This window comes from Mustela nivalis (assembly GCF_964662115.1).
Source record: "Mustela nivalis genome assembly, contig: HAP1_SCAFFOLD_2440, whole genome shotgun sequence".
NCBI lineage: Eukaryota > Metazoa > Chordata > Mammalia > Carnivora > Mustelidae > Mustela > Mustela nivalis.
In genome coordinates, this window is record NW_028134225.1 from 1,541 (window position 1) to 26,027 (window position 24,487).

Sequence of the window (24,487 nt, forward strand, 5' to 3'; positions counted from 1 at the left end):
ACTAAAAATGATTGGATTTGTAAAAGTAGTTACTTCTGGGGAAAGGAGAGGTGGTTTAGACTGGGGAAAAGATGTAGAGGGGGCTGGGAGCTGGGTGCTTTTAGGGTGCTGAGTCCATTCCAAATCATGATCCTGGGTGGTGGTTTATAATTATTCTTTAAGAATATTACATAGAGAAGAAAAAAAAAGAAAATTACATAGAGAAAGAAAAAGCCCCTTGATAAAATAATAAAATAAATTCATTATAAGGCAACCTATCCTTTTTTTTTTTTTAAAGATTTTACTTATTTGCGAGAGAGAGTGCACATAGGCAAGTAGATGTCTAGGGGCTGCGGGGAGAGCAGAGGAGGAGGGAGAAGAAGAGGGTTAAGAATCCCAAACAGACTCCACACTGAGCAGTGAGGCCAAGGTGGGACTTGGAGCTGGGCCCCACGACCCTGAGGTCATGACCTAAGCTGAAACCAAGAGTCCCAAGTTCAACCGACTGACTCACCCAAACACCTCCAGAAACTACTCCATGATCCATGTTTCTCCCTGAAGAGCTTGTTATACCCTCCGTGGTGTTTCCGGCTGTAGAGAACAGGGGATGACTCCAGAGATAAGGTAGGAGGAATCATGCATGCTCAGACAGCCCCTTCTACCCCACGGATCTGTAATGGGGGAGAACATAGAGAAAGACTAAAGAACACTCAGACTGGACAAATCCACTCCCTGCGTTTTTGTGCTTGGGACCTGGTCCTTGTCTGAAACCCTACAACTTCTGCAGTCTGTTTGTCCCAGGAACATACATAACCTAAAGTCATCACACATGGAAATAATTGGTAAAAAATAGTTACTAATGCTAATAAAATATCAGGACTATTTTTATAGATGACGTAATTCTCTCAGAATTAAATGTTTAGCAGCTTGAGATGGAATTCACATACCATACCATCCATTTAAAGTATGTAATTAGATGTTTGGGGTTTTTCTTAGTATATTCACACAGTTGTGCAGTCATCACCCACAACTTAAGTTTGGAACATTTTCATCACCCCAATTAGTCACCCTTCACTCCCAGCCCCAAACCTAGGCAACCACTAATCTACTTTCTGCCCCTCAGAATTCAAATTTATGCTTCTGGTTTAACTGCCTTAAGGCAAATTATTTTGTATCACAAATCCTTGGAGCTGCTCCAATTCTTATCTCCTGGAACTAATTGCTAATTTGGCCTCTGACAGTTTCACTTGGGGCATTTGCGTGGCATCACCTTGAGGAACATTACACATGGCAAATGCTTCACCTGAAGCTGGTCTCCCCACCACCATGATCCACTCAGGCCCAAACACACATGCAGCCCCTAACGACGTGTGAGGGCAGAAAATGCCAGCACGGCAGCATATAGGTCTCTATATAGGTCTCTTTAGGCCACTAAAGCTAATAGATGGAATAAGTCCATTGCTAAGATAACCCCACAAATAGCTGTAGAATTTTGCAGGCATGCAATCATAGGCATATCATGAACTACAGCTAGATTTCCATGGAGAAGGAAGTGAAGCGTGCTTGGTAGAGAAAATAGAGAACCATCTCCTTTGGGAAGCAGGCTAGTGATGACCACTTTCAAGAACCCTGGCTAGGTGGCAAGTGAGGCTCTGTAAGGTGGGCACTGGGTATATCCAAGGGCTTCTTGCTTTAGTTCTTCCTTTTCGCACATTCTATGCATGTGGTGGGTCGACTTTCTTCTACGAGCATCTGTGAAAGACCATGATTTTGTCTTCTGGGATGGGAGGAGCATCCAGTGAGAACTGCCTAGGTCTTTGTAGTCTATTTCTTGGAGTTTAGATTATTTTGCTCCAAGACACTGTCTCTGCCTTTGGGGGCTGCTAGAACAAAATATCACAGTCTGGGTGGCTTCACAACAGACAATTGTTTCTCATTGTTCTGGAGTCTAGAAAGTCCACGATCTAAGTGCCAGTGGAGTCAACGTCTAGAGAGACCTTGTTTCTTGAGTTGCTGATAGTAGGCTTTTTGCTGTGTCCTCACATGACCTTTACATGTGGCAAGAGAGAAGGAGAAAAACTGGCATCTCTTCTTAGAAAGGCACTAATCCTATCATGAGGACCCCTAGCCTCAGGACCTCATTTAAACCTAATCACCTTCCAATGGCCTCACCTCCCAACACCATCATTTTAGGGGTGAGAGCTTCAACATATGAATTTAGAAAAGACACAAATATTCAGCCCATAACAGACATCTTAGGTGCATATGGCCTAAATCAGATGTAATAATAGGACAATCCCTCCCTTGGCTTACACAAAATAAATAGAATAAACTTGAATTAAAAGGGAGCAGGATATTTTCATCTGTTCGTTTTACCCGTTCTTGTAATTAGTCTTTATCATGTTCTTTGGGGACATCTTGAATCTTTAAAAATTAAACTGTTTCTGTGGAGGTAAAATCAACAGGCTTTTCCCTTCTAAGAAAGGTAAAACTTCAAATCTGTGGGATTCAGGTGTAAGTGTGTGAGCCACATGTAGTGCCCTAGAGCTCAAAGTAAAGGACAAGGTAGAAATGAGTGGGCAGCTATGCCAGGCTGTTCCCCTTGAAATTCCAGAGGCTCCCTGAGCCTCTCTGGTTTCCTGGAATGCTGTCACTTGGCTGCCTGTGAAAAACCCAGCAGACCCCTCAGGGAGCTGGTACAATGCCTCATCTGCCGTCTGAGGACAGATCCCCAAAGTGATGCCCTCAGAGCCTGCACGCACTCGGGGGCCCAGTCAAGCACAAAGTGGCCTGTCATACTGGCAGCGTGTCTGCCAGCAAGACCCCCACTCACAAAGGGACCGTTCATACCCAGGTCACCAGTGCCCACTGTGTTCACAGAAAAGGCTGGCGCGACCCGATCAAGCAGACGGACATGGGTTGGGCCCCTTTTCTGTGTCACAAGAAAGGAGGAGCAGAGATGACAGGGGGAAAGCCTGGGTTGCCCTCAGCACAGCATTTGATTCATTTCATCTCAAGGCTGTCATTCACCCAGAAAGGTCCTGAAGGCACCTCACTTCTGCTTCTGAAGCAGCAGGATGTGGAAGCAGCTGTCTGGGTGCTCTGGAGGCCAGCCCCAGGAGGAGGAAGGGAAAATACCGGAGCCACTTGGACCAGACGGTGAGAGAGGCAGGGAACAGCCAGCTCAGGGCCAGCCACGTCCGTCCTCCGGCTGCTGCGAAAAGTTCCAGCAGCTGGGAAGCGCTGAGAAACTGGACTAACATTACAGGTGGTGTTTGCTCATCAGAGAGCCTTGAATCTCCAAGAGAGGTGTTGTTAGCAGAACTTAAAATGGGCTGAATCCCTTGTAAGGACGAATTTGTGTTCTGATCCCTAATACAAGTTAAAGCCTGGAAACAGACTAAATCAGGGCTGGAATAAATAATAGCGATTCGTTGCAATTAACAGGAACTATATTTAATGACCATAAGTAACAACAGCACTGAGCATTTACTTTGTTGTGGGCCCCGCCCTAGGACCTTTGCATACATTATTTCACAAATCTCTCATCACCTCTATCTGAGAAATACTTGTGCATTGCTGTTTAGAGAATCCGGAGAGATTCAGAGCCTGAAATCACCCAGCTAATAGGAGGCAGAAGCAGAACTGAAATCGGTTGTCTGCATGATTCCAAAACTTTAGGCTGTGGCTGGAAGGGATGACCTCGCTCAGGCCTTCAGAAGCCAGTACTTTCCCAATTAGCCAGTTCAGGACTGAGCAAGGAGTTGACAGGAACTAGCTACCCCTTCTGCCACACCAGGCGGGGCCATGGGTAAGTGGCCAGGTGAGGCTCTGCCACCACGATCTAGCCTTATTCTTGGGCTTTCCCACAGGCACAGGCTATGTGAAAGGGATGGGGACCTGTAGGGACATGGAGACTGAACTCTGGGCTCCCCCTCATCCCACACTCCCCCTGAAAACCCCATCTTGGGGTTGAAAACTTTGTCCATCCCTCCCAGATTCCAAGCCGAGGATAAATCATGAAATAACTAAGTGTAGATTTAACAGGACCACACCCACTTTTGAGGGTACCCAGGTACCCGTCACTTCTGAAGAACCAGCCCAGGTCACTTACTTTGCGTGAAACTTCTTGTGCATTGGAGCCACCTGAAGTGCTCACAGGGCCCACCTGGAGGGGCTTTCTGGGGTGTGGCTGGAGAGTCTGAACCACAGTTTCCAGGTAGGTTGGGAGACCACCTAGAGAATCACTTTAGGGGATGAAAATGATTTAGGGGATGGAAGCTTTAGCTTTGTCTGTCATTTCACCACGGGGCACTACCACTGCCCGTTTATACATGATAGCCACTCTTGCCAAGGACTTTCATCCCCACCACGTGGACTGGTTTCCTGTGGTAACAAGTTACCACAAACTTGTGACTTAACACTGATCGTCTTATAGCTTTACAGTCAAAAGTCTAAAATGGGTGGGCACGGCTGCCCACTGTGGAAGCTGTAGGGGAGAGTCCACTTCCTTGCCTCTTCCAGCTTCTAGAAGCTGCTTGGCTGCTGGTATTCCTGGCCTTGGGCCTGATGCATCTCCAAAGCCAGCAGGATGTCCACCAACACATCTTCTTCCCTGACCCTGACCCTCCTGCCTCCTGCTTATAAGGACCCTTGTGATTACAATGGAGCCACCTAGATAATCCAGGATTCTTTGCCATTTTAAGATACTTTTTTTTTTTAAGATTTTATTTATTTATTTATTTGTCAGAAAGAGAGAGAGAAAGCACACAAGCAGGCAGAGAGGCAGGCAGAGGAGGAGAGAGAGGCAGACACCCCGCCAAGCAAGGAGCCCAACTCAGGACTCGATCCCAGGACCCCGGGATCATGACCTGAGCCAAAGGCAACGGCCTAATCCACTAAGCCACCCAGGCGTCCTCTATTTTTTTTTTTTTTTAAGATTTTATTTATTTATTTCACAGAGAGAAATCACAAGTAGTCAGAGAGGCAGGCAGAGAGAGAGAGAGGGAAGCAGGCTCCCCGCTGAGCAGAGAGCCCGATGCGGGACTCGATCCCAGGACCCTGAGATCATGACCTGAGCCGAAGGCAGCGGCTTAACCCACTGAGCCACCCAGGCGCCCCCAGGCGTCCCCTATTTTAAGATCCTTAATTTAATCACGTCGCCCAAGTCCCCACTGCTGTGTAAGGTAATGCATTCACAGATTTCAAAAAGATTCAGAATTTGGAGACAATTATTCTATCTCCCCATCCACCCTACCACCTGTCTAGACAGCAGGTGTCCCTCCCATCCCATATCACCATTCCCCAAAAAGACCACTAAAACAGTATCAGGATTTGTGTGATGCAATCCTTCTTACTTTTCTGGTAATCAAGGACAAGAGGGAAGGAGTTAGTGAAGTGCCCGTCAAGATAAGCCTCTTAAGACCATGCCCCAAACACCAGCTAGATCTCCCCATACTTGCCAGATGTTCTAGAATCTACAGCCACAGTGCCTCCTCTTCTGAGCCAGGACTCCAGTGGCCCCACTGCCTTGTTCACTCCAGGCTCAGTCACCAGCACCACCTTCCAAACCTGCTCGCAAACCACTTATGAAAGATGAAGAAAGAGGAACTAAATTAAAAAGCTTTATTGCCTTTTGAATTTCTGATTATTACCTTCAGAATTTCTGGGCTGAGGTCCCAACCTCAAGACTCTGAAATTTCTGTTGCTGCTGGTGTATTAATTTGCTGAAACTGCAAAGTACCACAGATGGGATGGCTTAAACAGAAATCTATTTTCTAGCAGTTCTGGAGGCTGGAAGTCCAAGGTCAAGGTGGGGGCAGGTTGCTTCTTCAGAGGTCCCTCTCTTTAGCTTGCAGATGGCTCCCTTTTCCCTGTGGCCCCACATGGTCCTTCCTCTGTGAACATGTGCCCCTAGTGCTTCTTCTTTTTTTTTTTTTTTTTTTAAGATTTTATTTATTTGAGAAAGAGAGTGAGTGAGAGAGCACAAGCAGGGGACCCAGCAGAGGGAGGGGCAGAAGCAGGCTCCCCACTTAGCAGGGAACCCCATGCGGGGCTCAATCCCAGGATCCTAGGATCATGACCTGAGCCAAAGACAGACGCTTAACCCACTGAGCCACTCAGGTGGCCCTGCTTCTCTCTCTTCTTATAAGGACACCAGTCTTATTGAACTCAGGCCCACCCTAATGACCTCATTGTAACTTAGTCACCCCTTTAAAGACCCTGTCTCCAAATACAGTTGTTCTGATGTCCTGAGAGTTAGGACTTCTCACTTGGGGGTGGGAATGAGAGACACAGTTCAGCCTGCAACAGTGGGCTGGGACCCTGGGAGATTCCACAAGTTTACTAGGTGGGCGTTAGGGTCAGGGAAAGGGAAGCTAGGTTGTTGACTCTAAGAAAGTGCACCTCAGCCCAGAACTGCCTTTTGGTCTTAGATTAGGGTTGGGAGGAAGGCAGAGTGGGTCAAAGTAGCCCCCAAAGGGACTAGACTTAGTCTGTGTAAGCAAGCAGCAGCATTTAAGGCCCACCTACCTTCCCCAGAGCCAACTCCCTGCAAAAGGTTTTTTGCTTGATACATAATTCACAGTTAATCACAAAAAGTCCACCCAGTCCCTACACACCACTGACACAGAGGAAATCAATGAACAGACACAGAGTGTGTGTGTTTGGTGCTCTGAAAGAGCTGTGTCAGAGAAAGGGATTTCATTCTCAAGGCTGGATCTGAGAGGGAAGGCAAACCCAGCACAAGTTGAAACAAACCGGACAGCCTTATCTTATTCTTGATTCCCAGATTCCTCTTCCTTCTTAAAAGCCATTTAGAGGGTGCCTGGGTGGCTCAGTGGTTAAATCCTCTGCCTTCGGCTCTGGTCATTATCAGGGTCCTGGGATTGAGCCCCACATCAGGCTCTCCGCTCAGCGTGGAACCTGCTTCCTCCTCTCTCTCTGCCTGCCTCTCTGCCTACTTGTGATCTCTGCCTGTCAAATAAATAAATAAAATATTTTAAAAAAAAAGCCATTTAGAGGCAGGGAACTGTGAACTGTCATTGTTAAGAGTAAGTGCCCTTGTGAGATCCTTCCTGGGACATGTTGGGTATGTGACTTACAGGACCTGGAATCTCTCACATTTCTCCTTGACAAACCTTAGTTAGTTGCTGGTCAGACTCCTTAACCAACATAGGCTTAAAATATATAAATATATAAGGACACACACATAGGCTCGTAAGGAAATAAGCCAGTCCCAAAAGAGACAAATACTGTATCATTCCACTTACACGAAGGACCTAGAATGGTCAAATTCACTAGACAGAAAGTATAATGGCAGTTGCCAGGGGCTGGGGGAGAGGGAAGGATGGGAAGTTGTTGGTTTATTACAGAGCTTCAGTTTGGAGACATGACAAGAGTTCTGGAGACTGCTTGCACAACAATGTGAATATACTTATTGAACTGTACACTTAAAAATAGTTAACATGGGAAACTGTGTGTAATATATATTTTAGCACAGCTTTCCCCCCACCCTTTCAAAAAGGCCCCTGAAGCAATCATATAATGGAAAAAAACACATGGCTGGGGTCAGGCTAACCTAGGTTAACCCCTTATCTGCCACTCTCTAGTTTGGGGGCAATTTTTTGTTTATTTCATGTAACGTATCACCCAAAAACTTAGTACCTTAAAACAACAGCAATCATCTTGTCAGTCCTATTTGTAAGGGCCAGGAATCTGGGAAGACCTCCTGCTGGGTAGTTCTGGTTCAGGGGCTCTCCCAGGCTTGGGGGGCTACAACAACTGGGGGCTAAGCTGACCATCTCTCTCTTCTAATAGCCTCAAGGCTCCTCCATGTGATCTTTCCACGTGGCTGGTGTGGGCTGCCTTAAGAGTTCAGCCTCGGGACAACTGGATGGCTCCGCGGTGGCTCAGGGCTGGCTTCTGGCAGGTGGCTGCCCAGGGAGAGAGGTAGACATTGCATCGCCTTTTCAAATCTAGCCTCAGAGTTCATACAGTGTCACTGCCCTCACACTCCTTCCATCACAAACAAATCATACACCCCCGGATTCAAAGTAAGGGGAACTGGACTCTGTATTTTCCGAAACAGAGATGGGACAGCATTTAAGGCCCACCTACCTTCCCCAAAGTCAACTCCCTGCAAAAACCTTTTGTTAAAGTGGCAAAGTTCAGAACACCGGTTGGCCAGCTAAGCCCTCAGACCAAATCCAGCTCCCCTCTCCCAAACAGCCACGCCCACTTATTTGATGACGTCTCCGGCTTTACGGCTTTACCACAATGGCAGAATCAAGTGTTTGGGACCAGAGACTGCATGGACCACAAGGCCTTTTTTTTTTTTTTCCCCCTCTCTCCTTTAAGACTTTATTTATTTGTGTGAGAGAGAGAGCCCAAGCAGGAGGCAGGGCAGAGGGAGAGGGAGAAGCAGGCTCCCCACTGAGAAGTGACCGCCGCCCCCCCAAACCCAATGCCAGGCTGGAACCCAGGACCCTGGGATCATGACCTGAACCAAAGGCAGATTCTTGATCAACTGAGCCACCCAGGTGCCCCAAATCTTTACAACTCTTGATAGAAAGGCTTTCTCACCTCTCAGATGGAAAATATGGTTGCATCCACCTCTGGCAGGTTACTGGCCTCTCTGAACCTCACCTCCATCTCCACATCTGCAAAATGGAATGAAGATCATGTATATTTAGTACTTAGCACAATTCCATGCCTACACAGGTGAAGTATAAAATGTAGTTCTTCCCTTTCCAGGCCTTATTATGATTTAAGAGTCACAGAACAGTGGCTGTGGCCACAGTAAGTCTATTAGCAGTGCTGGAAATTCCCAATTTGAGACACTCCTTGGAATTAAGGCAGACTTTACAAAGAATCTCTTTTATTTACTTTTTTAAAGATTTATTTATTTGCCAGAAAGAGAGATCACAAGCAGGCAAAGAGGCAGGCAGAGAGAGGAAGGCAAGCAGGCTCCCTGCTAAGCAGAGAGCGCAATGCAGGGCTCGATCCCAGGACACTGGGATCAGGACCTGAGCCGAAGGCAGATGCTTAACCAACTAAGCCACCCAGGTGGAGGAAAGAAATGTTTGCAAGAATTCTTCCAAAAATCCAATGCATTTATCAGACTCAATAAGAGTTTCACCCTTCTTAAAAGAAGGGTGAAAGAGAATCTGGAAAATGTGGAATTGAGTGAGTGAAGAAGAGCGGGTAGCAGCACATCCCTTTAGCTATGGAGAGAAAGACAGGAAATTTTACCTACTTCATACATTTGTGCTCAGAGATGCCTCTTCCTCAGAAAGCAAAGAAAAATGTTTTCCTGGCCTCCCCTTACCCAACACCTCCCTTTCCCTTTGCTGGGACTACCTAGCTCCACTCCAACTGCCTACCACCTACCAAGGTCTCCCTTGGATTTTTTCTCTCCTCACCTGGCTATTGCCAAGTCCAATTCCCCAACAACTCCCCTCAAAGATTATCTGCTCGAGACTCAGCTCTCCTCCTTGCTCCAAATTCACAAAGGGGCATCCTAGAGCCTTTTATTGGGTGCCTCTGGATTCTACCTATTCTATAGAAGCAAGTTTCTATTCAAGAAACTAGAGACCTCCAACTAGCACTTACCATGGTAACATTAGACCCACCAGTCCCAACTCTTTTACTCATTTATTCAAAACCACCAAAGCTATCAACTCTATGCAGCATATGAAAAATTATTTTCTATCTCCTCTCCAAGTTTTGTTTGATTCCCATCACTTTTAAAATCCACTTTATCCTATCCTATCAATACTGGAAGAACTATTTCTTTCTCATGCCGCTATTTGTTGCCACGTTATATTTTTATATCAAATATTATGAGTGTTTTGGGGTGGGTGGGAGAGAAAATATGCAATTTGATGACTAGAGCCCATTCCTTTTGGCCCTCCTAATTTTTACAGCATTTCCCCCCTCCTATTTGCCTGAATTTGCAATTTCATGCAAATTTTATAAAATTATCCCCAGAACCCCAACTCAACATTAGCCAAAGGCGAACTCAATTTATGCTGCTCCAGAAGAGTTTGGTTTGGAAAATTTACTCAACTGGCTCCCAAAAAAGTGACAATCATTAGGACTACTGCTGTTGTTCCTACTACAACATCTGCAGAGTACTTTGCAATTTACACAGGGCTTTCACACCTGCTGCCTTTCATGTTTACTATAACAACTATCTTATAGTTATGGTCCCATTCTACAGATTATTATAAAATGCTACAGAATGCACTCTACAGATTGTTATAAATGAAGCACAGAACACTTAAGTGCATTGCCTGAGATCACAAGACTTTTACTTTATCCAGGCATTCTGTCATTTATATACTTTAAAAAAAATTTTTATTTTTGTTTTTTAAAGATTTCACTTATTTATTTGACAGAGAAACAGCAAGAGAGGGAACACAAGCAGGGGGAGTGGAAGGAGGAGGAGGAGGCCTCCGGCCAAGCAGGGAGCCAGATGCAGCCACTTAACGACGGAGCCACCCGGGAGCCCTATAAATTCATACTTTTTAATATTTTTTTAAAGATTTATTTATTTATTTGGCACAGAATGAGAGAGCTAGAGAGATCACAAGTAGGCAGAGAGGCAGGCAGAGAGAGAGAGAGAGAGTAAAGCCGGCTCCCCGCTGAGCTGAGAACGGGACACGGGGCTTGATCCCAGGACCCTGAGATCATGGCCTGAGCCTACGGCAGAGACTTAACCCACTGAGCCACCCAGGCACTCCTAAAGTAAACCTTTTTTATAAGAACTATGAATTTGGGTCACCTGGGTGGCTCAGTGGGTTAAGCCTCTGCCTTAGGCTCAGGTCATGATCTCAGGGTCCTGGGATTGAGGCCTGTGTCTGGCTCTTTGGGAGCCTGCTTCCCCCTCTCCCTCTCTCTGCCTACTTGTGATCTCTTCTTCTCTCTCTGTCAAATTAATTAATTAACAAATTAATTTTTTAAAAAAAGGTTTATTTTAGAGAGTGAAAGAGAGAGTATGGGGTAGGGAGGGAGAGAGAGACTTCCAAAGACTCGGCACTGAGCATGGAGACTGACATGGGGCTCTATCCCATGACCCTGAGCCCAAATCAAGAGTCAGCCACTTAACTGACTGTACCACCCAAGCACCCCATAAATCCATTCTTTCTAAGTGCCCTGGGCATAGGACCCCTTCAACCAACATTGTTCCTTTTACTCCTTTCTCTAGAATGCCAACCCTTTTTTTCCTGAGAAAGTTTAGGTTGGTTTTGTTTCTTTTTTTAGTTTTTTATTTACTAATTTGAGAAACAGAGAGCATGAGCAGGGGGGGAGGCAAAGGAAGAGGGAGAAGCAGGCTCCCCACTGAGCAGGGAGCCCCATGCAGGGCTCAATTCCAGTACCCTGAGATCATGACCTGAGCCAAAGTCAGAGTCTCAACTAACTGAGTCACCCAGATGCCCCGGTTTGATTTTATATCCAAGACCACTTATAGGATAGAGTGCTACCCACACTTCACTTAAGCTCAAATTTTTTTTCTCAACAATCTTTTCTAATCTAATCTTCCTTTGTTAGTAATAGCAAAATGGACTAAATGGCAGACATTGAGGTATCTTTGGCTTTATTTTGTCCTTGGGAAATAACTAAAAATGAAAATATGTCTGAGATAGTCCGTGTTTCAGAAGTACTTCTATGACTGAAACTATGAATTTAAAGGTCACATGAAGGAGTGTCTGGGAGGCTCAGTGGGTTAAGCCTTTGCCTTCCACTCAGGTCATGATCTCAGGATCCTGGGATCAAGCCCCACATCGGGCTCTCTGCTAGGCAGGGAGCCTGTTTTCCCCTCTCTCTCTGCCTGCCTCTCTGCCTACTTGTGATTTCTCTCTCTGTCCAATAAATAAAGAAATAAATAAAATCTTTAAAAGGAAACAAAGGCCACATGAAATCCAAAGTTTGAGGGCATCCCTGGCAGGGGTACTACTAGTGAATATACTGAATGACAGTTTTAGCCTGAGGTTCAGTTTTGTCTCATCACATACCACCCATCTGGCACTGGACAAAATAAATGAGAAGCGTGGTTGTCATGGAGATGGATGGCATAATCTGACTACCTTCACATGGAACTATTGCTTTGGCGTGTCACAGGCCCTTTGCATAGGATGCACCTGGCTCAGTAGCTGCTAAGAGAAAAGGAAGGGATTTCTCTTATGAAATTGTTGACATGGGCGCCTGGGTGGCTCAGTGGGTTAAGCCGCTGCCTTCGGCTCAGGTCATGATCTCAGAGTCCTGGGATCGAGTCCCGCATCAGGCTCCCTGCTCAGCGGGGAGCCTGCTTCCCTCTCTCTCTCTCTCTGCCTGCCTCTCCCTCTACTTGTGATTTCTCTCTGTCAAATAAATAAATAAAATCTTTAAAAAAAAAAAAAAGAAAAGAAATTGTTGACATTATTGTTGCTGTTAATGTATACACTTATTGAGCACTTACTATGTGTCAGGGAATGTGCTGAGCATTTCTCATATATTACTTCATTTTATCCTTCCAACAACCTTCTCAGGAAGGTATTCTAGTCCTCCTTTTACACAATAAGAAACTGATATTCAAAGAAAGTAAACAACCTTCCCTAGGTGACACACTTTTAAATCAACGTCTGCCTCTAAAACTTACATTTTGAAACATCATGCAAAATTGTCTCTCAGGTACGGAAAGCAGAGAAGTGGTTGTTTAATAGAATTGTAGTAATTGAAGTGGATAATTTGGGGGCTGGTAGTCTACCTTATTACTATAGTGAACTAAGGAAATCTAGTTGACAAGCCTTAAACAGAGCTTGGATAGGGTCTGAAACTTTAAATTTTCAAGTATTTGAACTTAGAGTGAGCAGGTGCCATTCATATCCTGCCCTCCCCTCCTCATCATCATCCCAGGGTCCTGGGCCTCACTTTGGGCTCCCTGCTCAGCTAGAAGTCTGCTTCTCCCACTCCCTCTGCCTCTCCCCTGCTTGTGCTATCTCTCTCAAATGAATAAATAAAATCTTTTTAAAAAGAAAAAAAGAATCATTTAATCCAACAAGTAAACAGTAGTAAACAAAGATCTGCCTGATCACTAACTTTCCTCGTTCTCATACAAGAGCATTGGAGAAGTGCTGTAACAAGCAAAGTCTGATAAGTTTTTTGGGTTTTTGTTTTGTTTTGAGAGAGTTTGCCAGAGCACAGGGAGGATGGGGTAGGGTGGGGGGGGGGGCAGAGGGAGAGAGAGTCCTAAGCAGGCTCTGTACCCAGCACAGAGCCCAATGCAGAGCTCAATCTCATGACCCTGAGCTCATGACCTGAGCTGTAATCAAGAGTCAGATGCTTAACCAACTGAGCCACTCATGCACCCCTGTGGTGAGTTTTACGATAAAGATATGTAGGAGGTACTAATGGAACACAAATAAAGTGAATCTTGATGAATGAACAGGAGTGTTCATGCAAGCATGACGCTTAGCATATATAAATTCATCTGCATAAGCTCAAGCCAAATAAATAAATAAGCAAATAAAGTTTTATAAATAAAATCAAAGTGACTTAGATGGAAAAGGCATTCATTTTCTCAAATAACAGCAAATCTAGAGGTTAGGCAGCCATTGAATATATCCAAACCAGCTTCCTACCATCTTTCCACCTGTCATCCTCCGTACGGGTTTGTCTGCTCAGGCAGACCCTGCCACAGGGTCCCCAGATGGCAGTCACACTTCAGGGTATCTCTTGCTGATGACAACGTCCAGAGGAGCAAAAACAATGTCCTTGCCTTGTGTTGCTTTGACTAGAGAGGGAAACCTTCCCAGAATCACTACTATCACACTTCGGTTCAATGAAGATTCAGACTCCGTATCTAGGGGAGGGACTGACTTCCCAAAAAGTCATGGCTGCTTGGAAAAGTTAACAGCACTGAGGCCTGTTGGCAAGGAGGGTGGTGATGAGAGAGCAAACAGCAGTGTGTCCCACAGGCAATTAGACATGTAAGAAGATGGCATTCTGGAAACGGTAAGATGTTAGGTGTGAAAACATCAGTGCAATGCCAGTGTTCAGTGCTTATGGGTCAATGTTCCTTAAGTTCTTAAAGACAGTGAAATATCAAATAATATTAAGAGGCTTTCATTATTATTATTTTTTTTTAATGTGGGATTCATTTAAATTTAATTCAAAACCAGGGCACATGGATGGCTCATTCGGTTAAGAAGCTGCCTCCAGCTCAGGTCATAAATTCTGGGATTGAGCCCCTCATTGGGGCTCCTTGCTCAGCAGGGAGTCTGCTTCTCCCTCTCCTTTGAGAAGCCCAAAGAATAAAGTTAAAATCTTCCATAAGCACACGTGCTCTAACTGCTTGATGTCAGAGTACATAGTAGTTTTGTGCAGAATCACAGCAGTGACTTAGAGAGCACATTCACATTCACATTCTTAGAGTAAGTTTCTGTCCTATTTTCTGCCAAACAAAGGCAAGCTACTGCTAATCAGTTTAAGAAAAAAAAGCAGCACACTGGCTTCTAAATTACAGAATTTAAAATTGCTGTTTTTCTTTCTTTTTTTTTTTTTCCCCTAAAAAGGTGAATTTCTGTAGCCCTTCCACTTAATGGAGCAGGTTCTCTAGACCCAGACTCCATACATAAGTAAGTTTAAGGCACCCGGCGAAAAAACAGGGACTTCTTTTAGTGCGGTTCAGGCACGGGATTTGGGGGGAGGAGTTGCAAGAACTGGGGCCACCTCTCTTCCCAGCAAGAAGCAGAGCGGTGGCAGGGCCCCAGCACTAAGGAAGGGATAAGGATGTGCTTGCTGGCAACTTCAGGAAGGTTGTGTCTGTCTCATGGGCTTTCGTGGAATGACCACTATCAGGGATGGTCGGCAATGTGCAGATTTCTTTACTTTTTCATTTCCAATATAAAAAGGAAAACTTAACATCTCTCCATATGATAGCAAACAACAGCAAGACTATTCCTTTAAATGTCTGGACTTGCCTGGGCAGGAATCCATTATGGAGGCTGTTTTATTTTCTAAGTCCCTTTAACTTTCCCGTGAACTTGATGGTTTTAATAATGAAGAGTAGAAGCAGTCAGGATGCAGAGTTCCAAGGCCCTTCTGAAAAGTGAGCAGGAGCCCAGTTACTCAGACTCTCCAAAGCCCGAGACTCTCCTGTGGGCAGACCTGTCGTTTGGAGTGACAGCTTCTGTTCAGTGTCTTCAACCCTTGCTTCAAGTGTATCCAGCAGTGAAGCAGGCTCCTGAAGCAGGCATCAGGCAGACCCAGTGAGAGCAATCAGAAAAGTATTTCTCAGAATATCGTGGCAAACAAAATCCGTTTTTACCTGTTGCCCAGAACGTACAGAGATCCAGATGCAAACACAAACTGAAACAAGTCTCACGAAACAGTACTTTTTCCTTTGTCTGATGCAATCTCACATTTTCTAATCTACTTCATTTTTTTAAGTGGTGAAACTGCATGACCCGCCTCAATTGGTTTCATGACCCCTGAATAAGTCACAACTGGTGGTTAGAGAAACCGTGAGTTAGGAAGTTGCTGTTATCCTCAGGAGGGGAGTATTGTAATGGCATCTAGGAAAGCAGAAAGCTGGTTTGCAGGAGGTAGAAGGATTCCAGACGGATTTAAGAGGGGATTGGGACTCAAAGGAATTAGAGATAATGCCCAGTGTGGGCTTGAGCTCTGGGTAGATAAAGGGATCATTTGCAGAGATAGGTAAGGTTAACTGCAAGACGTATTACAAGGGTCAAGATAAGGAGCAGATGAAGAGGGCCCCTTTTGGGGGGTAAACACAAATGTATCCCTGAATTTGAAGCATAGTGAAGAACAACTATCTAAGGACATTACATAACTCCAGAGAGTGTTCAACTTTTACTAAAAGAGGGAGCAAAACGGGGCGATGGAAAAAAAAGAAATCATTAACAGGGAGGAGTGGGCTCTGAGCCTGGAAATTCTACTTGGAAAGGACAGTCCAGCTCTAATTCCCAGGGCAACGGCCCAGATCAAAGACTCACCTGGTGCTCTGCTATTGGTGCTAACAGGGCTTTTGTAGGGCTGAGAATAGGGTAAGTATAGCCTATGGCATTTCATTTAGCAAACCCGTTGGCAGGGGTTCACTTCTTATACACACAAAGTTGGCGTTGAATTTAGAATTCCCCATCCCCAGTTCAGAAACTTAACAGGCATTTCTTAGGCACTTCTTATAAAAATGGAAATCCATTAACTTTATTCTTCATGCACGCTCTCTGACAGCATCGGGTCAAAGGACTTTTTTCCTTCCTCTTTTCAGAGCTTCCACAGTGGCAATCTTTCTCCTTCTAAATCTTTTCTTTTACAAAACAATAGGGAGTGGTGGTAGCCTGTGGCTAGTTGAAGATTTCGAACAATAGGTGTTTCTGAGCCGGGTTTATTGAAATGGTCTTGTCTGTGTCCTGGGGGAGATTGTAAATGAGATGTCAACAGGAGCTCTTTTGTGCAGATGGCATTCAGCCTGAAAGAGAGGAATTTCCTTACTGTGCTAGTATTTAAAGTAGATTTGTTGCTGCTTTTGCTAAAACTTTTTATCCAACTGCCTGAGCTAACAGCACTGAATGAGTCACTCGGTGTGATTGTGACTTCCTTCCCTCCTTAGCAAAGCACGGACTCAGTCATTTACATTTAGAAAGGAAGACTCCTAAGAAGATTTCTTGGATTTTCATCAGCTTGAGCCTCTTTTCTAGACCATCACGTGAACCTGAGCTGTCAGCAATCCTGTTACCCCCAGGAGAGGGCAGCCTGGCCAGGCTGTTTTTTCTCACTCCCAGGAAAACTCCTGGCTGTTTTGCTTGCTTTTTAAAATCCAAAGAGGGCGACAGTTTCCTGCCTTAAGCCTTTTCCTTTCGCCCTCTTTTTTTGAGGGGGGGGGGCGGTAAATGACAGGCAATTTCAGTTTACTATAATTACCACCGAGGTTTGACCAACTCCACCCTTAGGAGATAAGGCAACTGTTTTATTACCTCTCAGCCAGGTGCCTGAGGGTGACAAGACTTGCCTTTATCTGGAGACCTGACAAGGTATCAGCAACTGCAAACCGGCTGAATCTTTGAGCAGCGGCTATCCAAATGCTTCCCCTCTCTGTGATCCATTTCCCTGTCTTTATTGGTAGTTACTTTCAATCCGAACACTGGCGCTGGTTTCCTCTAGTTTTTCCGCATTCCTGCACCTTGCCAGCTCCGCAGTTGTACTGCTATGTCAATTACAACCGGTGTAAATTACAAACCCCCAGACCCACGCACATCACACAGACTGTATTAACATCTGCTTCGTAGGTTTGCTGTGGGTGTAGTTGCCTCTTCAAAGAACTGAGACTTGGCTAAATCTTTCATCTACGATCAGAAATCGAGAAACCAAATCATTCTGCCTTTACTTTCTCCGGTTCTTTTTGAAAAGGAGAACATTACCTACATCAGCCGGCGGTGGGGTGCTTTAGATCCTGAAATTTTCTAGTGCTTCATCTATATCTATCTGTCTGTTCGCTAACATACCTAACTGCCCCTCAGTTTATTCTTTAACTCAAGCTCTTACATGGATTATCTCCTCTCTCCGGGGTTGGAAATGCAGTGTAAAATGTGCATTTTGAAAATGATCTTGGGAGCGCCTGGGCAGCGCAGTCGGTTAAAGCAGCTGCCTTCAGCTCAGGTCATGATCCCAGGCTCCTTGGATGGAGCCCCCATGTCGGCTACCTGCTCAGCAGGGAATCTGCTTCTGCCTCTCCCTCTGCCCTGCTTGTGTTCTCTAATAAATAAGTAAAATTTAAAAATAAAAAAGAATTTTTAAACTGTGTATACTAGGTAGGGCTCCAGCGAATCAAGAGTGATTTTGCAGAGAAACTTTTAGGGGAGTGTCCTAAGCTGCCCGTACTTAGCATGGCGCCCAGCCTGGACCTCGCATAGAGCCACCCTCCTGTGAGTATAAATTATGGTGGGTCAAGGAGAAGAATGTTGGTTTTATTTATTTTATGGGGAAGCAACTATAGCCTGAGGGCAGGGGGTCATAATGAGAATGATGGAAAAGATGAATGAAAACACATCCACACAACCTTGCAAATATGAGGTGTTTCTCTTCCAAGAACACGTAAGACTACCCCACTCTGTAGTTTATGTACACACCACTCCACCTTGTGGGGAAAGGTTACTTGAAAGCCCCCCTACGAACACCCCAATTACCATTTTCACAAAAACCAGAACAAGATGTTTCTGAATACAGTGTGTGAAACCAATGAACACCCAGAACTCCAACACAAAGAGAGACATCAGGAGTAGCATCATACCTGACCTTGGATTTCTCTCTTCCTTAAACATATGGAAATAGAGTCTGCTACCACCCCTCCCCAGCCATCCCCCACCCACCCCACCCACCCACCCCAATCCTCTCTGTAGGCTTGGTTAGGACACAACTGCCTCTGAAGGAGAAAGTCCTATGGCTCCAACCAAGGCTTCCAAAGGAGCAGGGAAACATCATTCCTTCATCTGCAATTCTGAAAGCCATTGGCCAAAACCTGACCTTGGAACTTCCTGCAGTGCGGCTGTGCTACCTCTTTCTGAATACAAACAGGTTAGAGTCCATCATCAAGAGGCGCTGCCATAGACCCCCTAGACTCCCTAGACCCCTAGGGCGCTGCCCTAGACCCCCAGGGAATGTCAGGTATATTAGCTTTCTACGATCCTCAAAAGTTCTGAATTCCAAAGACATCCAACCAAGAGAGTCAAATAAGGGCTTTTAAAATTCAGCTAAGGTTCTTCTAAGAGTTCAAAGTAGAATCTTAATGACAAAAGGCAACTCTTTCTAATCTAAGTGGAGGTTTGGAGGGGAAGAAGTCAAGGCTCCAGTCAGACCCCTCCCGGGAGAACCTGGGCAGCCCACTCTCCAGTCCCCTCGTCACTTGTGGAATTGGGATTCCAGGAACAGTGCCTGGCTCTCTTGAACACAGTGAAGGTGGACATTGGTGGGGGCAGGTAGAGTAAACTGATACCGTTTTAGTGCGGGCCTCTTCAGTTTCCTAGATTAATTTTATTACATTTTTGCCAACTGACAAAAACCCAACTGTAAAATAGAGTTTATAATGCAGTCTTTAAGGAGCCCTTTCCCTACCAACTGTAAACATTGATTGGTGGACCGAAGTCCTGTCTAAAGTTTGGTATGGACAGAGAGGCCTGGGGACACGTGGACAGGTCCTTCTCTAGATCTGTGCCCTCATCTGTCAAGGACACAGCTGGATAAGGAGGTGTCATTTTAAGCGCTGATTCAGTTATCTGAGACTCAGTAGTGGGCAGGTCTCCTTCCTGGGCTGAGTGGGCTAACAGAAACTGTGTTCTACAGATTAACCCAGTCAGTTTTCCTGTTTTTCCTTTGAAAAGGGGGGTTTCAGAGAGGAAAGAGGAATGGAGTGGGATGAATAATTAACTGCCTAACTACACACACCAGGGCGTCCTGTGGCCTCCCATATGCCCTGCTCTCCAGACCCGGATAATTATTCCTCATCATGCTGAAACCAACAGGAAGGAATGGTGGATGGGTTTTCTTTCTTCTTCACTTCCCCACACATCCTGTTTTCCCGGGTTGGGGGGATTTGAGCTTGCCTTGTGCAAAGCTTCTGCTCCAGGCCAAGCCCTCCCTGCAGACCCCCAGTCCGTAAGGGCGGCAGAAGCAGGCAGCTGTGATTGCGCTGCCCTCTCTCCAAAGCCCAGAACAGTCTAACAGTGAGTGGGGGCTACCAACACATCCAGCTGGAAGTTTCAGTTAGGACTTAGCCTGACTGGACTCGTGACATACGCTGGTTTGCGCACAGGTCACCGGCTAAACAGCCAACTTGCTTTCTCAAGCAGGACAAGCTGGCAATCTGTGCCTGATAACCCCTCTCCCATTGACCGTCAGCTACTCCAAACAGACCCGGAGTTAGGTAGGCTTGAGTTCTACTTTGTTTACCAGTCACCAAATAACCTGGCAGAAGAGTCCTGTTTGTGTGGCTCCATTCCAGATTTTTCCCTGTATTCCAGGCTCCAGGTCCCATTGTGTAGGTGCCACTAATTTCCATGAAGTAAGATCAAGAGGTAAAGAAAGTTCTTGGCTCTCAGATATCCATCTTGTGCAAGCAGAGAATAGCAGAATAATAGGTGGGCAAAGAAAGGCAGATGCACGGCAAATGGGCAGTTAGCATCACAGGCCCCTCACTTGGCCATTTGCCCAGGGCCCGTGGGTAAAGCCAAACAGAAGATGGAGGAAGTCAGCTGAATAATCCATAGGACCAACCAGTCAGGTGATACTAGTTTGTGCTTTTGCATACTAGCTCATGGCGAAAGCTGGCCAATCACAATTGCACTTGGCCAGCCCTTGGCCAATGCCAAACAGAAGTGGGCACTGGTGATAGGAGATTCGAATGCAATATCCAATGTCACAGAGAATGGCTTTGTTGAGTATTCATTTCACTTCTACCCTGGTGACTCCCTTTCCAGATTAGTGGTCCTTTTTTCTTTTTCTCCAGGAAATGTCTTCTCATCCCTGTTCATTCCTTCATTTTAACAAGTATTTTACTAGGGGAAACCTCCTACACTGTTGGGAATGCAAGCTGGTGCAGCCACTCTAGAAAACAGTATGGAGGTTCCTCAAAAAGTTGAAAATAGAGCTATGACCCAGCACTTGCATTACTGGGTATTTACCCCAAAGATACAAATGTAGTGATTCGAAGGGACACATGCACCCCAACGTTTATAACAGCAATGTCCACAATAACCAAACTACAGAAAGAGCCCCAATATCCATCAACAGATGAATGGAAAAAGATGTGGTGTATATATATATATATATATATATATATATCCATCAAAAAAACCTGAAATCTTGCCATTTGCAACGAGGTGGTTGAACTACAGGGTATTATGCTAAGCGAAATAAGTCAATCGGAGAAAGACAATTATCATATGATCTTGCTGATAGGAGGAATCTGATAAACAAGAGAGAGGATCATAGGGGAAGGGGGGGGAAAATGCAACAAGACAAAACCAGAGAGGGAGACAAACCACAAGAGACTTTTAATCTCAGGAAACAAACCGAGGTTTGCTGGAGTGGAGGGGCAGTGGGAGGGAGGAGATGGCTGGGTGATGGACACTGGGGAGGGTATGTGCTATGGTGAGAACTGCCAATTGTGTAAGATTGATGAATCACAAGCCTGTACCCCTGAAACAAGTAATACATTATATATATTTTTTTAAATATTTTATTTATTTATTTATTTGACAGAGAGAAATCACAAGTAGACGGAGACGCAGGCAGAGAGAGAGAGAGAGAGAGAGGGAAGCAGGCTCCCTGCTGAGCAGAGAGCCCAATGCGGGACTCGATCCCCGGAGATCATGACCTGAGCCGAAGGCAGTGGCTTAACCCACTGAGCCACCCAGGCGCCCAATACATTATATATTAATTAAAAAAAAATACTTTACTGTAGAAGTCCCATGTGCCACACCCATTCCAGGCACTGTGGTCATCGTGAACAGAAGGGACCACAATGCCTGACCTACTGGTTCCTACATCCTTAACTAAATTCCTCTCTCAGAATTCCCAGTCAGGGGAAAAAAAAAAAATCACCCACAGAGAACTATAAGAAAGTATTGCTGTGAAGTGACATCTGACAAGAAATGAAAGCTAGCTGATGAGAAGCTTAAAAGAAAAATTTCCTTCCCTGCTCCTGGCACCATCCTTACTCCCAGGCCTTGTAGGCATGATGTCCTTTGGCAAGCCCCAGTCTGCACTAACCTGAGGGGTTGGTAGACCAACTGCCCAAACAGGAAACCTTATATAATTTGGTAACCCTGACCTTGGGCCCGGGATCTTCCCCTCCTGTAAACAATCCATTCAATCCAGGAAAACCTGCAGACTGGCTGGGACAAATTTTGAAAAACACACACAATGTTACAAACATTAAAAAAAAAAAATCCCTAAGTCCTAGAGGAAGTGACATATCTGACTCAATAGTAGAAATCACTTCATAAAGTGATGGAACAAGTGGAAATTTAATCCTAACAGATGAAACAGCCAGGGCAGTCACTTCTGTACATGGATGACTCAACAGCACCTGCTGGAAAGACCAGGAAAATGAGCCGTGAAATCCTGATCACATTCCCTTCTGGAAGCAATAGCCCTGCCTTGCAAATTAGTAAGCCCAATGTTCTCAACATCCTGACTTCAATATTTGTGCCTAGTTCTTAAGAAGGCTATGACTCACTGTGGCTACTGGTCAAATGATTCTTACTCAGAGCCATGGGCTTTTTATCTTTAGTATTAAATGGTCTAGCAAACACTAGCCAAATGTCTGTCTACTTTCAAGATGTTCCTTTGAAATGATTGATTTCAGGCAACAACTGGTTTTCCATATGGTAACCCTCAATTTCTAATAGTATTTAACTTGCTGCCAAGCTTCATTAAAAGTCCACATTAGAAGTTTCAGACCTCAGTCCCTGGACCTGGGCCTTCTAAAATGACTTTCCTCCAAACATCATTTAACTTCCTTTAATTTAGTTAATTAATGGAACTTTCTGAAGAGCACAGTTACTTTGATCTAAACCTCTTGCTTAGTTTCCAGTTAACATTTCCAGAGAAGGAGAAAGAACGGATGCCCTCATAACCGGCTGGAGCTACCAGCAGCTCCCAACCATAGCCTTCCCTCCAAATCAGAGACATCAGAAGGGGGAGTACCTGAGAGAAAGACTAGTTGCAAATAGTGCCCTTGGCATTTCTGTGGGTGTTTGCCCCACACAGAGATAAAAGCTAAACTGGTACTGCAGGCCCTACTCTCTGGGAAGCTGGGCCCACAGTCTGGGAAATCTCAATAATCCTTGCAAGTAGACTAACTGGAAGCCAGAAATACGAATTAGAAATGCTTCTGCCCCAGAGAAAGATTTCCGCATACAAGTTACATATATACAAAATCACATAAAAATTAAAAATAGAAAATGCACGTCCCACCCAACAGGAATCCTCAGTTTCTTGGCTATTGCTCCTTGCTGCCACTCACCTAACCACGCGGCTACAGCAGTTCTTGCTTTTCAACTCGCAGTCATAAAAAAATGTTACCCTAGCTGCCGTTAAAACACAACAATAAAAAAACACAACTTCAACCCAGAGACCTTATGCTGCAGCAGGGGTAAAATTTTTGTTAAGGCGATACGTTTAAAAAAAGCGGGGGGGGCAAGGCATTCTGAATCTTGACTAGCGCTCTTGATGGGCTTTTTTGGAAGACAAATCTAGCAAAGATGTCCAGCCCTTTTCCTAGCGTGACTTACCTCGAGCTGAGCCGCGGGTTTCAGGGTACCTCGGTGATATTCTGAGCTTAGCCACAAGGCGGCACTCGAGAGCAGGGCTGCCAGGAGGCAGTGCCTTTTTCTCAGCTCCTTGGCGGGCGGGGGGTGGGGGGGCGAAGTATGGAGGTGGTAGGGGGAGATGAAGCTGGCTTTAAAAAAGAAAATCCATTTGTTCTCTCAAATGATGCCACTTGCCAGTTTATAAAGCAAAGGTTGCCACGTTACCTGTTGCCAGGTTCCTGGGAGGGCTTGGGGAAAATGTGGGCGAGAAAGGTACAGCACGAAACCCTCCAGCTTGCTGCCTTTCAAGCTCTTTGGACGGGGCTGGCGCTGACATTTGGAGAGCAGCTGCCGTGGACTGCCTGAGCATTGTTTGGTTGTAGTTCTAACAGAGGAGTGGCTGCCTGTTACATCATTTCCAGGCATGAAGTGCCTGGGGCTTTTTTTTTTTTTCTTCCCTTTTTAATGACTAACTCTGACCCCTCCCTCCCTGGATTTTGGTACAGTGCAGGCACTGTGCGCCACAGCCTCACCTCAGGAAGACCAAGTTTTGTAGCAACTTGTTAAAACAACTAGGGTGCCTCTTAGAAAAGGAAAAAAAAAAAAAGTTGTGACTCTGAAACAAACCTTCCCATTCTTCCCGCGGAGAACAATGTTGTGTTTGATTAGCGGCGGAGCGCGGCTGCCCAGAGATCTGTCTCCCGCAAGAGCCGGGCTGCTATCGGATGAATAGATCTCCGAGCCAGACATGCCGAGGCTTGGGGCATTTGTCTGGCATTAGGAAGTGTCTGGAATACTAGTAACTACCAACTGGCAAGTCTTATGACTAAAGAGTTATTACACCACCCCTCCCTCTCTGTCCACATTCCCTGCCCTTCCCCTACACGCTCACACAAGCATGCTTTTTTCTACTTCGACAGAGGAAAGGTTACCTAGTCTCTGTGGTTTCCGTGGAGGACGGCTTCAATGGAAACCGTTCTCATGGCCACGTCCCCGGAGCCAACACTAACCGGGAGGGCAGGCGAGAAGCCGGCTCCCTCTTCCAGGACCCCCGCGCCGTACCCCACGGCCCTCCCCACCGGCCCTCTCACCATGCGGCGGGCTCTGCATGGACCACTGACCGCCACACTTTGGGTGGCCTGGAGATGTTCAGCTGTAAATATTTTGAAACAAGGGAGCAATTTTTCCATGTATAT

The 24,487-nt window shown here is 45.5% G+C and overlaps 1 protein-coding gene across 22 annotated transcripts; it reads right to left on the reverse strand.

Annotated features, from left to right (window-relative positions):
• Positions 1-256: 256 nt before the first annotated feature.
• On the reverse strand, positions 257-24,165 carry LOC309857933 (uncharacterized protein). 22 transcript variants are annotated; one of them, XM_082750641.1, is made up of 5 exons: positions 23,919-24,165; positions 23,274-23,440; positions 5,438-5,564; positions 4,094-4,226; positions 257-650 (listed from the first exon to the last, which is right to left on the reverse strand). In XM_082750641.1, the coding sequence occupies exons 1-5, from the start codon at positions 23,924-23,926 to the stop codon at positions 624-626; spliced, it is 462 nt and encodes a 153-aa protein (XP_082606767.1). In that variant the 5' UTR covers positions 23,927-24,165; the 3' UTR covers positions 257-623. The 22 variants fall into 22 exon arrangements, 6 of the variants coding, with proteins under 6 accessions (XP_082606767.1, XP_082606769.1, XP_082606768.1 ...); XR_014307971.1 differs by lacking the exons at positions 4,094-4,226; positions 23,919-24,165 and adding an exon at positions 22,957-23,069 and having other exon boundaries at positions 5,442-5,564; positions 23,274-23,692; XR_014307973.1 differs by lacking the exons at positions 4,094-4,226; positions 5,438-5,564; positions 23,919-24,165 and adding exons at positions 14,943-15,205; positions 23,517-23,692 and having other exon boundaries at positions 543-650.
• Between the last annotated feature and the right edge of the window lie 322 nt (positions 24,166-24,487).